Source organism: Pempheris klunzingeri, chromosome 16 (genome assembly GCF_042242105.1).
Source record: "Pempheris klunzingeri isolate RE-2024b chromosome 16, fPemKlu1.hap1, whole genome shotgun sequence".
NCBI lineage: Eukaryota > Metazoa > Chordata > Actinopteri > Acropomatiformes > Pempheridae > Pempheris > Pempheris klunzingeri.
The window spans coordinates 17,253,299-17,270,214 of NC_092027.1; the positions used below are offsets into that span (position 1 = coordinate 17,253,299).

General features: G+C 42.7%; 1 protein-coding gene across 2 annotated transcripts in view; it reads left to right on the forward strand.

Annotated features, from left to right (window-relative positions):
* Positions 1-8,720: 8,720 nt before the first annotated feature.
* Positions 8,721-16,916, forward strand: part of nhsl3 (NHS like 3) — a 35,073-nt gene continuing 26,877 nt past the window's right edge. For both annotated transcript variants that reach the window (XM_070846591.1, XM_070846592.1), the window contains exons 1-2: positions 8,721-8,775; positions 9,566-9,966. In XM_070846591.1, coding sequence (XP_070702692.1) covers positions 9,735-9,966 — 232 coding nt within the window. In that variant the 5' untranslated portion in view covers positions 8,721-8,775; positions 9,566-9,734. The remainder of the gene's footprint in view (positions 8,776-9,565; positions 9,967-16,916) is intronic.

Sequence of the window (16,916 nt, forward strand, 5' to 3'; positions counted from 1 at the left end):
CAAAGTAAGGTTAAGGCATTGCTGCTGATTACTTGTAATACAAGATAGTAGTTCATAAAATAGCACCCAAACAAACCACTGTAATCACAATGGTAGCTCCACAAGTGTTTTATTTAGAAATCAACTGAGGAGACAATACAGCAGTTTTCTTTGTATTGTATTTTTGAGAGAAAAAGTGGTCAAAAAGTCCATATTAAATGCATTAAATCAGAATATGGTCATCCTTACTAATAAAAAAAAAGTATTTAGAGGAGCGCTCCTGCAAAATGTGAAATAATGCTAGACAGAAAAAGAATTAATACATTGATGGCAACACCAGCACCTGTTCATTTAGTCAACAGACTCCAAAAACTTTGAGTCATTAAGAAAGGATTCACAACACTGACTTTATTTGGGCTGTTGCTCTATTCATTATAAAGAATAAGTCTAAGTATGTCTGAAATCATTGATTAAATGCTCCACTTATGTGCTAGAATACACTCATAACATTTTTCTTTACAGGAAGTCAGGACAGCGTGGATGCTATTGTCACTCACAGTCTTACTTTATAATCTCACTTTCACACTGGTCCTTTCCAGTACAGCCATTCTGCTGAAATAAGAGATAAAATGCCTTGCTCAAGGGCACCTTGACACCCATTTATTGTGGCAGGGGAGAATATTGCTCCTTCAATTTTCTCAGTTGTCTGTGGATTTGAACTGATAACAAATGCACTTTTACAAACTCCTGTTCTCTTACTTTGTTATTCTCTGCCATCTGTCACGCCGTCCATTATGCAGCATTGTCTCACTGTGGCTGAGTGTGTTTTAATGACGGTGAACTTATCGGGTGTTTATTTTAAAGAGAGTGCCTCTGCTACATAATTGTCAGCCAGCATCTTCTTACTGTCACCAGCCACCCAGTGTTTCTACCAGTTGGTTTTTCATGGTCTTAAGGGACCACTTAATATAATGTAGTAGGGGGGCCCCCATGTCCTTCTTCAGTGTGTTTTTCCACTGTTCTGGATTAAGCATGTTTCCTCTATTTGAACATGACAGACACACTTGGCCTTTAAAAGACACAGAGCAGGTACAACTTGCTCCCACGTTTTTATTTCACCCAAAAGTCTTTTCAAACTTGGCTACTTCACTTTAAAATCAAACGTTTTTACACCTTCCAGCTGTTTTTTTAAAGTGCCGGGAAAGAGCTCAGGTTTTAGTATTTAGTATTGCATCAAGCTGTTTCGACAATCGTTTATTGTTCATTGTATCACCTTTACAGTGTTGCGCAGTCACAACCGGTTCCCATGAAGAGACTCTGCAGATGAGAACAGCAGATATGGAGAGATGAGACGAGGTGACAGAGATGAGATCACATTCGCGCTTTCGAGTGAGAACCGTTCAACAATTAAACCGTCAGGAGATGCAATGTTGATCTGTATATCTTTATCCAAGGTTCAGGGATTTTAGGTCGAAATAGAGACTGGGTTTGCATCAGTGTATTGGTGTTTGTTTAGGTGTCTAGCAGGCTGTGCTTGTGTGTATGCAAAGCTGCGTGTACAAGTTTGTACGAAGTGTCCCACAGTATTCCTCCTACTAAAATCATGATCTGATAAGCTTTGGAATCTCCAGCCAACTGGGTGACGTAACACCTCCTCCCTCATCTAGGAATTATTTTGTATTCATTAATGTTGGGAGAATCCAGTGATGGCAGAGTCAGTGTCGCAAGAGCCGCATGTATTGTTCACTTGTTTTAGGAGATGTTTCGCAGTTTTAGCCACACTAATGGCATAGATGTCAACTGTTGGGCAGTCAGTTGACTGTTTGGTCCTTCCACCACTTTGGTCCCAACAACTATGACACCACCACGTCAGTGACGTTGTTTAGTTTCAAGCAAAATATCTCAGACGATGTACCCTATGATTTGCTGACTTCTTCGGTGGTGGTACCATGAGTTTGATAGTAGTGGCTTTGGGTGAAATGCCTTGACAACTATCAGAGCACCACAAAGTTTGGTACAGACATTCATGTTCTCGTATGAACTGTAATCATTGTATTGATTCTTTATTTCCTTATGTATCTAGGAGCCTCACACCTTGACTCCCACCCCCCACCATCCCTCCCTCCCCCAACAGCACGTCGGTACAACCATCGGAGAGATGCGGCGTGTCACTATTTGAGGTTGGCTGTGGCTCAAGTGAGTAGTCCATCAATCAGAAAGTTGCTGGTTCGATAATGTAAACGTGCTTGGAGTAGTCGAAATGACTAGAAAGGTGCTATATAAATGCAGACCATTTAACTAAACTTGACCACATACCCGTAAAACTAATAATATTCCCATCAGTCTCAACTGTACTTTGAATTTAGTGCTAATTATAGTACCAAACATGAAAATATCAAATCAATATATGCTAACATTGAGCTCAGAGCGCCAGTGTGCCTGAGTATAGCCGCACAGAGCTGCAGACTAGAGTAGTCTTGTTTCAATACACTTGGATCCAGACGGTGAAAGAGACAGAAAGAGCACCAACATATTATCCACCACACTAGTCAGCATGAATTGTAGCATTCCTCTGGTCTTACTCATCTCTGTCCAGTAGAGGCTCACCCAGCTCTTACTGGTGCCACTGTTGGCACAACCATGTATCACAAAGGCTCTAAGAGGACACTCTGTCCACCTGAAGCTTAGACTAAAAGTTAATGTTGTTACTGCTTTGAGTCAATGGTGTGTGTGTTCTGTGTGTGTGGATGTGTGCATGTCCATAAATGAGCTCAAATTTTCTGTTTTAATGGTGTGTTGTAAATGTTAGTTTGAGACACTACAGTAAATATTTAGAAGACTACTTGCAATAAATAAGTTTCATGACTTTTCAAAAGTTAACTAATACGTCCTTGCACACTTCCAAAAGCCTTAGACTGCACAAACATGTTCTTAAACCCTGCTGTCTTCAGATATGGGTTCAACCAGAGAGAATCACCTCTGTTTTCATCTGTCTTAATTAGATGTTGTACGAGTGCCAATCCTGTTATTTTGATAAAAAATCGGCAGAGGTCACCCCAGGTTTCCTGGTTGTGACGTCATTTGCCTCATTTAAACGACCCCCCAGAGAGAGTGAAAACAGGCGGATAGTTCCTCTGCCAATGCAGAGAGGGAGAGACAAAGAAATAAAGAGGGAGAGATGGTTGGATGGATGCATGGAAACTTGTGGCCTGTTTTTTGTCCAGTCCCAAACAACCCAGCAACCACACCCTCTCAGGAATTCCTGCAGCAAAAATATTTCATGTCGTGTTTTTAAAGGAGCAGTTCACCCTTAACATAACATGTTCAGTGTTTTCTCACTTGAAAAGCCTCCATGTTGCCTTCCGCAGTTGAGAAGAGTTGGTTTTGACGTTGATGTTTTATGTGGGGGGGGGGGGGGGGTACTTTACAAGATGAATAGAAATGAGGATAAATGTAAAGTAAGTCAACGAGAGAACAAATTTTACACTAAAAAAGAAAGAGATGCGATGAATGTTTTTTGGAGTTACCAACCATATCTAACCCTAACCGAGACATAGACCTTGGGGTTAGTCAGTTAAGACAGCGAAACATGCCAACAACCAAAGGTTAAATTAACAGTTTAGATGAAAAGAAAAGAAAACAATTGCATGATGTAGTCTAAAACCAAAACAACAATGTTGAGTGTTATCAAAAGTATGTTGTATCTTAATATTTCTCTGTGTATTTTTGTGTGTGTGTTTCTTCATGTGAGTTGCCGGCCAGATGTCTGTGTACACAGCCGGTGTTTTTTGGCTCTGAACGCTCCTTAATGTCCATCGTGCAGAAAGTTTCACTGTGAACATTGGACACACAGGGCTTTGTATGTTTGCTCTGACTATGTTTTATTATTTCATCTTATAGTCAAAACACAAGGTCCAGTGTAGCTGGTCACGGACCATTTATAGCATTTACTGTTCCCTTTATCTAATTTATGTCTATCTTTGTATGTACAGAAAGAGCGATGTCACCTTAGAGCACGAACCGTCAACAGGCCAGCTTCAACTTGTCCAGGCAGAAACAAACACTCATTGGCCAATAAAAACTGACGGACGGCTTAAGGGTCACAAAGCTGATCTACGATCTACGTTACACACACATGGAGATCCCACCCACCTCCTCTTCTCTAGATGGTATCAGACAGATAGACACACTGAACCAGGGTCAGCATCACAGTTCAACTTCTCCAGTTCCTCCATTACATCACAGCTTTTTAGTTGGAAGAACTACAGCTGATAAACATGTGTTTTAGAGGCACCTTCAAAGCAGCGAGAAGAAGCCATTAGTGGCAGCAGTGAATACAGTTTACAATATGGTGATGTACAGTATACGGTGTCCTTTCTGGATTATAGGCGCATTTTGTAGTTTGTATCAAGGAATTGAATAGCACAGGCTTACTTTAGAATGACAGTGTAGTAACTTTAAGAGTCACAAACTGCAGTGTTTCAAGGGTATTACTTTGTTTTAGGGTAGAACTCTCAGCTCGTCTGAAAATGACCCTCCTTTAGCCTTATTGCCTCTGTCGTCTGGCTCTTGGATGAAATTGCTCCCCAAAGGCACCATAAAACAGACAAGAGCCAAGTCTTACAGCTTCACTTTCAGCAGGCTCAACCCATGTTTTCTCCTTCCTGTCCTCCTCATCCCACTTAACCAGAGACGTGACTCAACAATATTTCCTCTTCGTTTGCCCTGTTCTCATGAAAGCAACGGAATGGACACCTCTCTTCTGCTTATATACTGTATAACCGAGGCTTTTTGTGCCTCCATTAAAGGCAGGTCAGAGGAATGCAGAGGGGACAGTGAGAGGCTGCTGCAACAACATGTCTGGATAGGGAAAACTGGAGTGCAGCGGGGTTAGAAAATAGTTTTTTTTGCACTTTTACACTCTTCTTCTTCTTCTTCTACACTGCTTTGGTTCCTACTTTTGCTCAGTCGTCCTCTTATACCCGCTCTCCAACCAGACCTCACTGCCAGCAGAGACTGTAACATCTATTCTCGTCGTGGGCTGGTGAGACAAAGCTGTCTCTGTTGCACACAGGAATCCCCTCTGTGTGTTTCACAGCTGCGTATCAACCTGGAACCTCTCCCTCTCCTCTTTAAAACTATTATTACATGCCACGATTCTCTCTCTGCCCTCATTTCTCTTTCTCTCACAAACCCCTTTCCACCCCTCCCATCCTCTCAGTTGGTTGACGTTAAAAATAGTGCCCTGTGGAATGCCATTTTGGAGAGTTTTTCTGTGCTTTTGATTAGTCACTCGTGCTCAGAAACGCACGCTCACTCATGTTATAAAGGCGATGGAAGAAAACAACAGATTAGACCTGTTTTTGGTGCAGTTTCAGTGTTGTACGCTTTTGTTTGAGGAATGGACAGAGAGAAGCAGTCGGTGCAGAAAGAATGCGTCTGTCGCTGGACAAAGGCAGGTTGGGAATGATAATGCTGGTCCGAGAGAGCTGGGCTTATCCCAGCCGGCAGTATGGATTTCCTGCCTGCAGCCTCCTTTCAGTCACATCTAACACACACACATACACACAAATCACTGACAGAAAGTCTGTGTTGCTGTTCGTAGTGATAAGAACACTGACTGGAGAGCGAGGTCCTTGAACTGGGTGCTTACACCAAGTTACTCCATTGTTTGATGTCGTTATACCCATTCAATCACTTGTATTCTTTAACTGCAGTATATCGGTGTGGATGTCATAATATTACATTAAAATGTTAACGGCATCCAGGAGTTTTATCTGCAAAACAGCATGTTCACATTGTGATTGTGGGCACGTTAGCACGCTGACTTTAGCATTCATCTTAACCCTAACCCATGGCTGAGCCTAATTGCAGTCTCACAGAGTTGTATTCATGACTCTATTTCAGTTTAATTCACTGAATCGGCCAAAACAAGCTTGTTGCGTGGGATTATCTTATCAATAAGACAATCCAAAACTTTTCCAGAAAATGTACTATACCATGATATATACCAATATTGTTATATAAGATTTATATTATCCTTGATATAAGATTTTATCCATATCGACACCTTAGTCTCTTTGTGTTTGCTGTTATTTTTTGGGCTTCTTTTGGGCTGTGGTTTTCTCTTTTACGCACACGGTGCTCCAGATACTAACTCATTTTCTGCAATTTACTTATTTATGCATAACAGGCTGACTGTATGTCTCTATAATCACGTGTCCACGAATAAACAGAATCCTTGCATGTCTGTATCACTCCACTAATGATATAGAATTACGTTTGTTGCAACTACATCTGAAATGGATTTCAATACTTGCTCTGACTTATACTGCATCTTATCATACAACTGTTTGCATGAGAGTCTGCCTTCAGCACAAAAATATCCATGTTTCATCGTTTCTCTTGCAGAAGGAAGGCTTTGAAAAAGTATACGGGTGTGCGTGTAAACATGGCGAGCAAATGTAGCTGCAACTGTTAGAAAAGTAGAGATGGAGAAAGAGGGATACAGAAGGAAACAGAGTAAGGGAGGATTGGTGATACATTCCCCAGTAGGCTCACAGTGTTCTGCTGGTTAATGATTTTGTACCTCTTACACACACACACACACACACACACACACACACACACACACACAGACTGTACAGCTACTTTGTAGACATGCAGAGGGTGGCTGTTTTCTATTGTATCACCATGGAAACGTTAAAACATTTCAATCTGTTAGGCATGAGTGAACTAAACTATGACTCATTTTAACCCCTCCCAACACACCAGCACACACATACAGTACGAATTCCTCGACCACACCAACCAAAAAACCCCATCACATACAGAGAAATCATGAATCATCACTCGCTCAAAAATGTGCAACAGGTCAAAACTCTTGAGGAAAAAGCAAATGAATATTTCATTTAAGGGAAACAAAGGGCAGCATGGTCTTAATGTGACAATAGTTGTAAGCAAATGTACTCCATGTGTAGAAATCCACTCCTGGCTGAGGACTATGCTTACGATTCTCCATCATGTTTGCTCATTGGGGTACAGCAAGATGCTGTGAGTGTATGATCTACTTAAGGGAAGAAGGCCATTGAAGTTGCAGCACATCAGCACTGTACTGACTGTGATCTCCTCAGGTCCTGGCGCTAGGATTAGCCCAGGAGTCCCAACGGACAGGTAATTTAGCCGCCTCATCTAAGGAGCTAAATGAAGACAGTGACCTACTGGCAGATGAAACAGACCTTGTGAGAGTTCGGTAATATTTGTCACACATAATATGACAAAGATACACACGTATTTTTTCTGATGTCAACTGGATCCAGATGCAAATGTAAAACTGGATCAAATTTACAACCCGTTGGTAATAAATTAGTATAGATTAATAATAGTAGCAGTTTAGTTAGAGTTAATAGCTGGAAAAGTGATAAAAAATCATGTCACCTTAAACAGTTATTGATAAGTGTTGTTACGCCAGTTGCTTTGGAGATTGAGACAAAAAAACTACAAAAACAATCAGCATAATCATACCTGTATTTTGCATGTGGATGTATTCTGCTTTAATTAACAAATGTACTTCTGCAATGTTGGTTATAGGGTGCTGTTCAGCAAAGGGGGTTTTACAGTTCTTTATGGTTCATTGTTTAACAATGATATTTATGTTCAGTCTACAGACAGTGCTGAATTTACATAAGTTGAATGAAGACCCTTACTGCTAATACACACACTGGGCTATGGTCACAGGTGTGTCTCAGGCTGTTCCCCCAAGGCTGCTACACCTCCTCCTCCTCCTGCTTCCCCTTCCTTCCCTAGTCTAGTGGGTCTTCTCCACACTCAAACCAGATGAGCCAGTCCCACAACACACACACACACACACACACACACACACTCCACCCACTTATGACAAGTGTCTCCACCCACCCACATACATACAGTGATGTCAGCTTGTCTCGTCACCACCACAGTGCAATTTGAATCACACTTCAGTGTTCAGCAGCACAGCTTGAATGTTGAGTACAAATGGACAAGAGCTGTAGCTCACTGGCCCCTTGTGACTACCTGTCTGCCTGATTGTGTGTGTCATGTTTAACAAGGGGTGTCAGGTTTCCACCTGGCTGCACAGTGACAGGAAAGAGCCACTCCCGCGTACCTTTACCAGGCCACCTCTCCAACACTGGAGTGCTCAGTAGTTCCCCATGACTTTGTCATTAGATTTCCTTTAGACACCTTTTTTTTAACTAAAATCCCCTCTCTCCTCTGTGAAAACTACACAAGAGTTGTTGGGGTTGTTTTTGCTTATAGAGTGATCTGTCTATATATACACTGGTCCAAGGTGTGAATTATTCTTTCCAAGCTGCCATGATGCTTCATGACCCAGGGGTTCCCCTCCTGAGGGAGACTGGATTGACTGCACCTGATCCCTGGAAAGGAGGCTGGGAGAAAAGACAAAGGGGAAGCCAGCAGCAGGACAAGAAACTGCTAATGACCCATGCAGCTCAAGTGAAAGACTCAATACTGGAGCTAAAATGGTAAATACCAGTTGTCTGGAACACGAGGAGAAGCAGCTCGCGCTGGAATGGTGTGGCTAACTCCTAACAACACTGTGTGAGGTGGGAGGAGAGGCTGGCTCTCATACAGAGGGAGGGACTCAGAGAGCATGGAGCTTCATTCACTCTGCTGAACACACACACACACACACACACACACACACACACACACACATTCATACACACACACTCTGCAAAGCTGTTCTCAGGCTGAGAGAAAAGAGGGAAGCAGAGGACAGGACAGCACGCTCGCTGAGTAAGTGATATACAGTTATGTTCTGTCTGATCATTTCACAGCAAATACTCGGCAGTGTTTGCTAATGCAACAACACATAGACAAAGAGCATGTGTTCATCTCTTTTCTTTCTGTGTGTCTTTATGAAGTAGAAAGTATGCATTTGAAGTATTTTTTCCACTGCTAGTTTTATTGAATTGAGGTTCTTTCTCTTCCTCACTCACTCACCCATACACCATTTTCTGCTGATGTGAACCACATGTCTCACACACACACACACAAACACACACATAGACGCTGCAGAGGTCCAGCTCCCCTCCCTGGGGCTTCTCCTCTACATATGCAAAAATGAGAGAATAGGAAAAGGGGGAGTGGGGGTGGACGAGAGGAGGAAAAACTTTAGTAGGACAATGTGGGAATATTGGTGTTACATTGTTAACAGTTAGCCTGGTGTATTTTTTCGTTTTATCCTCTGCGTTTTATAATTTGCTATTTCATAATGTTTTTTTTTTAAACTTTTTAATAATCCTCTGTGAGTTTGACTTATTCCAGTTAATCCCCCCATTCTAATGAAGCTCTTTTTCTTCATCTTGTTCTTGCTCTCTCATGTCACTCTGTCCTCCCTCTGGCTTTGGCTTTATCCTATTTTTCTGTCTTCCATCTCGCCATCTCTCTCTCTCTCTCTCTCTCTCTCTCTCTCTCTCTCTCTCTCTCTCTCTCTCTCTCTCTCTCTCTCTCTCTCTCTCTCTCTCTCTCTCTCTCTCTCTCTCTCTCTCTCTCTCTCATCCTGCTGATCTCATTGTTGTCCCAGGTGGTGACAGACAGGAAAAACAGAGACACTGAGGGCCAAAGAGGGACGGAGGGGTTCATCAGACCCTGGAGAGAAGGGAGGTTTAGCATCCTGGGACTTGTTCCCCGACAGAAGATACACTGATCTGGGTGGAGGTAGCGGGCCGTAGCTCCACGGATCAACCTCCAGGATGTCCCGGAGGAGGTCTACAGGCGACCTGGTGCCCAGGGACGTCACTGAGACCTTAGCCCGTGAGGCGAGGGCTCAGCGTGGGCAGAGGAAGCCGGGAAGCTCCCTGGGACAGGCCTTAAGCTGGTTAAAGGGGAGCCGGAGGAAGAAGAACATTGGCAATGGGCTAAATCGAACCGGTGTTGCAGTGACAGATGCCAAACTGGGACTTCAGAACCATGACCCTGCAAAAGGTGAGCAGGTCAAGATGTTTCACTTAACCTTTTTGTTGTTCTGCTAATGCCTCCATACAGCGTGACAATAGGTAAGACAACAGAAGAAGCTTTATGTCCTTTATGTCCTAAATGATTTTAGGCTTTTACCATCACAGGCACATTAAATGTTGAGTTGAGGGAGAGGCGGCCCACTGTCCTTTTACACATCAACAGTGAATAATCACTGGACTGTGCAGCTCCCATCAGCTCTGTGAATCATTTTATTGTCCTTCAGCTCATTCCTTTGATTGATTTGTTGGCTCACAATAACTGTTCACGCTCGCTGCTCTCATGCAACTCATTTTTAGCCATAGCAGGCAGCGAAAAACTAAAAGTAAACCCACCGTACAGAACTCAGCCAGCACTAAACAGCTGACGAACAAAGTTGGCAACTGGCTGGTGAACATGCATAACAGCTAAAAAGCCAGATATCGTAAGTTGGTGGAGACATAAACAGAGCTAAAAGTTTCCAGGTGGTCAGATACACAACTCCAAATATAAAGTAACGTTGTATCTGCTGGAAGTCAGATGTGTTAACTGTGTTCACCGTAACACCTTCATAAGATGTAATAGAAACTTAATAATTATTTAACTTATAATGACTATTCATATATAATTATGATATAATGTGTGTAATTATAATTATGCACAATAAACTGCTAGCAAGAAATGCACTTTGTTCATTAGTAAAGTGATCAATGTTATTGTTTCTCAGTCAACACAGAAGCTCTTAAACAGGATTTTGAGTTGAAAGGATCGTATACAGAAATCAGCCCGATATCAATGAGAGAAGTTTCTGTCTCTAATAAAAGGTACTTGGAAGTTCTGTCAGGATGGATGTTCCTTGTCGAGGCTCCGTTTAGTTGAGGATCAGTTTTGAGGCCACGGCTTTTCTTGTTTGGCAACTCGACTATATAATTCTGTCTTGTTTTGTCTGCCATGATCACAGGCTGTCTGGCCATGATGTTTCCAAGAAATGTGTTGACTTTTGGATTAAGATGGAAAGGTAAAAGGGATTTAGTTATCCTCAGGACATCGGTCTGTACTTTTATAACTTGGCAAATGTGACACACGCACGTAGACTGACACAGGGGTCTAATCCCCCTTTCTGTTTACTGATGCGTTTGCTTGGTCGGCAGCATAGAGATTACCCACAGTCCCCATTTCCTGTTTTTGTTCCACCTCTAAAGCCATCTCTTTCTCCTTTCTCTTCTGTCATTGTGTGTGCATATATATGTGTGTGTGTGTGTGTGTGTGTGTGTGTGTGTGTGTTACTCTAGTAACTATCCAACAACTCTTGGAAATTCAGATTCTCAGTCTTTCAGACCTTTTTTGGTAGTTTGTGGTTTTGTGCTTGTACCACCTCAAAGGGACTTCCATGATCCCTTACGATGTCTTACACAGTGGTTTTGTAAAGACTGTGGAGAACTATGAAAGCTGGATGGGTAACAGACAGTGATTCCATTTAAAACCCAAGATTAATCAGGAGTGGGGCTAATAATTCCCCAGCAGAGGATGTGGTCAAAGGCTGATGGTAAGAATGTGTGGGAAACATGTTTTTTGGCATTTTGTCTCAGTGATTTTCTGATTTTACGACTAGAGGGTCACTGTCAAGCATGTCCAAGAAACAGATTGGAGATAATCATGAACGTCCAGCCGCTCAGGAGTTGCATATTCAAAAGTAACAATAATAGTAGTAGTGGTGGTGGTGATATAGTGTTACCGAGGTTTTTGCCCATTCCCTGTATACGCGTCCAACAGAAGGCAGCAAATGCATTGTTGTTGTATTATGGAACTGCAGACGTGTGTACTATTGGTCAAAAGTTTTATTTTGGAGAAAAAAAATCTGTGGAATCAGAAAGTGGAAGGTGAGCAGGACGCTGTCCTCTGTTTTGTCTTAACTCTCGCACTATTCCAAATTGCAGGCTTGACTGGATCTTGTCAAAGTTAAGCTGCTGTCAGCATATGCAGGAGGTCTGTAGCCCGGTCTTGTGCCGTCTGTCACAATGATTTGTTCCTTATTTCACGAGCATGAACAGCTGGTTCTCTCTGTCTCACCTGTGTGTGTGGACGAAGTGTTCGGTTTGAATTGTCTTGAAACATGTTTTCCCACCAGTAAATAATTATTACTGTTTCCCTCTTTCTGTTTCTGAACCTGCTGGGCAACTTTACCAACCTGACATGACAAAGCATAATTCTGTACAAAGAAACAGACACACGGACACACATATGGTCGTGTCTCTCAACACAGACATTACACACATCCTCTAGTCCCCTTTTCTATCTGCTCGACATATATGACTTGATGATGACTCATTAAATCTTTATCATTTGGAAACTAGTGAATGCATAATGGACAAATGATTCTAGTCTTGTTGTGTGCAGACATTTGGCATGTTTCAGCCACTGCACCTTTTTTATCCTGTAGCAGTGACATGTAGCTCTTACTCTAATATGTCTTTGTTGCTCGCTGTACATTGGCTTTGTTGTCCCTGCAATACTGGGTCAGATCTGCTCATCTGTGATGCACAGCTCTGCAGTCCAGCGCTGACTGCCGGCCATATTTTACAAAGATACCTCTCCTATAGAGAAAAAAAACCACACACACACACACTTTGATGTGCTGAATTCCTGGGAGCCGTGCATCAGAGCGGTTTGTGTGAGTGTGTCAAGGTCTGTTAGTCTGTTAGTGTGCATGTGTGTGTGTGTGTGTGTGTGTGTGTGTGTGCGTGGCAGCCTGGATGCCAGATTGGGCCTAGAGTTATGCGATGGAGAGGAGAGATTACAACGAATCACAAAGCCCCATTCAGCCTTGAGAGGACTCTTAGGGAACACTCTCTCAATGCTTTTTTAATTAGAGCAACTTCTCAGCACACAAACACACACATAGACACACACACACACACACACACCTATCACTATTTCTCTCAGTCTCTTTGCCTACTCATTACTGCATATTACTGTTTTTGATTTGCTTCTCAGATTGCTCAACACCCTCTATTCAGCACTGCTGCGGGTGTGTTGGTCTTCACTGCTTATTATTGTGTAATCAGCGTGTGCTTAAAAGTTTGTGTGTGGACGTCTGCAGTGCCGTCTGAGGGTGTGTGACGGAGCGCTACTCTGTATCAGAGGGTATCTCTATGTTTGTGTCAGCAGCATATTGCTGGGCTTAGGGCGGCGCCAATCCACCGCTAGTACACATTACATCACCTCCACACACACACACACACACACACACACACACACAAGGGCGTATAGAGCCCCCGCAAGTACCTGCTTTGTCCAGCACAGCCCATCTTCGACTGCTGGCTGTTTGTGCGGTGAGGTCATTTTGCACAATCCCTGGGATTCCATGTGTGCGTCCGTGTGTGAAGTCATTGTTTACGGCATGTGTGAAGTTGTGTGCGTATCTCACTGCATGAGAATAAGTTTTATTGTGTCACAAATGTAAGCATTGGTCATAATGGATCCCATTCTGTCCTTTCTGTATCTGCATGGGTGTGTGTGTGTGTGTGTGTGTGTGTGTGTGTGTGGCTGCCACATCACATCATCAGTAAGGGTGTGTGGATTCACAAACTATACTGCAGATTACAGACCTAACAGAGTAATTGAAGAGCAAACATCTCATTACATGGAGAACACCGTATACAGCCTTAGCTCTATTACAGGCCACAACTCAGGGCTACTTTAATACAGTTCGACAGGATGAAGGCAGTGAGTGGAGGGCAAAGAAAGGCATGTGGCACAGAGGGAGGAGTGTGAAACTTTAATGCAACCACATAACAATCCCCACAAGCATCATTCACCGCTCACACACACTCTCTCACACACACACACACACACACTTTGATTAGCGAGGTAATTTTACCTGGGTAAGCAGATACCTCCGAACCCTCATCCATCACCACGGACCTAAAGCCACAGCGGTGAGGTAAACGTCTCCCAGGCAACAGCATTGTGAGGAGCACGTTGCTGTGGCAGCAATACTGTGAGGCAACAATAGGGTCCGAGTGTGAGGTTGGAGCGAAGCAATAATCGTCTCTCTCCTGTCACGTGTAATGCGAGGATATACAGTAGAGTGGCATGCAGAGATGTGTTGCAGCAGAGAGCTGATGGAGAGAACATGAAGACTAGGAAAGCATCATGACTCTTAAGGTCACGATCCTCCACTGTTCGTATGTCTGGTTTTATTTCAGCCTCGTGATGTTGTGGCCCATTCACACACATACACAGAGCAGAGTAACATACTGTGTTTGTTCTTATTGTCCTTTATTGTAGCTAAAAGGGCATTGCGTATGGCTCATAACTGCATTTTTGAATATATTTATACTATATTCCTTTCATCATGCACACATACTGGGTGAAAACCCATGCAGATAACACACACGGAGATACACCTACATTTGCATACGAAGGGGTGACTAAAATTACTTGTGCTCAACATCCGAAGCTTTTCTCCAAAGGTATTGTTTATGGAATAAGAGCTAATGGGTTGTTTTGTAGGACGTGGAGTGTGTTTGATGTAGTTGGGAAGCAGCTGGAAGACATCAGTGTGGGACAGAGGGAGTGGGAGTCTGTATACACAGTGATATACAACTGATTTTACCCTCAAGGCTGTGTGTGTGTGTGTGTGTGTGTGTGTGTGTGTGTGTGTGTGTGTGTGTGTGGCTCTGTTATGTAACTTGTTGTAATAAATACACCTGTTGAACACTGTTTACCTGATCCAGCTGCGTATCGCCGCTCTCTCTGACTGTTTTCTCTGTGAAGAGAAGAATAGAGCAGACGATGACAAAGCAGCTGAGGAATTCAGTCAGTCTTGACTAAAGTGGCATTTGGGACCATATATGTTCTTACAGCTTTGGTTGGGTAAAACTTCTGGGAACACGGACCAGTGTCACTTTATCTTAATGTGTTGAATGTCTGATTTAAGCTGCAATGGTTCACTGTGATGTATCTGATTGGCCTCTTGAAGCCTCACAAGCTCAGACTCCCATATCTATATTTAGCAGGCTGCAAGAGCTGTTCAGTCATCTTACGCCTTCGAAGGCCACCAATAAGGGAAGTAACAGCAGCAATTTAGACCTACAGATGTATATTCAATGTCACTTTCTACAGACAAAGAATGAATAGCTGCTGCAATTATAACATTTGTTCCACCTGCAGGCACTGAGCACAATAGCTGCAGCTGCTTTCTGTCTCTCATAGCTGCTGTTAAATGTGTGTTGATGAGGTTTTACATGCATCAACTGTTAACTAAAATAGTAAAAGTAAAAGTAAAATATATAATTGATAGAATTAGATCACCACTCCTTTAACACTTACGTTCAATAGATGTGAAATAATAACATACAATTCACGGCGTAGTTGCAAAACAGCTTATTTAGCTTTGCATAAATTAAAGTTTTGAAAATTAATCTAGATTTTTTTTTTCATGTAATTTATTCAAGCCAAGAGCTTTTTGGCCATTTGACCATCAGATAAGAGAGCCTCAGGGCTAGAAAATAACTATTCAAAGCAGTTTAACAATCCCCTCTGGTTTAGTTTGTTTGTAAATTACACAGAGAAAAAGTCTATAGTCATGGATGGTATTTATAGTTATAGATATAGATATATTAAAGATAATATGTCTTGATATATTTGGGTCTAACCAGGAGGACAGAGGACTCACAGTAACATTCAGAGCAGTGTGAACTTTGTACTTTCCCCTGTATTCAGCAGAAAAATATGCTGCATTAACAGAACTCTTTACATTTTGCAAGTTGATGCCTCAAACACACACACATTCACGTGAACAGCAGCTATAACTTGCAGTTGAACCACACGTTACTTTCATTGCCTGTAGATGGCGCACGTTGGCATGTCTGCGTATGCATCTGCTTTCTCTGCCAGTAGGTGGCAGTAGTTAGACTGGAGCTGCATTTCCACCTCTGAAACTGCTGCTCTCGCAGGAGTGCGGCTCTGCTATACTGGATGTTATTGACTGGGCATGGTGTTGAGTGCTTTGCATCAATGTCTTTGTGTGCCTTTAGGGCTTTTATTGTGACAGCAGGGCCTTGCCACAAGATGGGAGTGCTGGGCTAAAATTGGCGGATTCATTGGATGTGGAAATTAAACTGTAGACTGGTACTACGGAGAATAGATGCCATCAGTGCCACAGAGGTCAATCTTTTAATGACTGTCAGCATTTTATGTCGCAACTTTCTTAAACAAAACTTCTCATTCAGGCCACCAGTTGCTCCAGTACACGCTCATCAATAAAAGTAAAGGTAGATCTCTCTCTTAATCCTGTTTTGAGGCCCTGGTGATAGTCACCCTGACAACCACCGTCCCTGACAACTATTCCCTAACAACGGCATTCCTCCACACAAATGTCCTTTAACGTATGTGTACGTGCACACACAGCCTCGCTACACTCTCCTTTGAGTTCCCGGCAGCTGTCAAATCCAAAAATCTCTCTTGACAATGATACGTACTTTGATCGCACTCATATTTAAATGTATCTAGGGCATGTTTGCAGCTCGTAGGTGAAGGCAGGGTACAGAGCACCCAACACACACACACACACTCACACACACACAGATACACACTGTGTAAGTGCACTAGCTCTACTACAGATGAGATAGTGAGTACTCTACCAGCACAAATGTACTGGGTGTGGTTCTGGTGGGGCTGCATTAAGAGGCAGCATCACTCTGTGAGCCTGTTATTGCAGATCATTTTACACTCAATGGGAAGCTTGACTGATATCACACTCTTTCACTTCTGTTTCTCTCATGCAGATATATTTATACACACACACTGTAAGGATTTATATTCATATCTGGAAATTCCCAGTAACTCCTCCTGCTCCTCAGACACCACATCGATTCCTCTTCCAGAAAAATGAGGGATAGTAAATTCTCTGCCCTTCCTCGCAGCTCCCCCAGTCA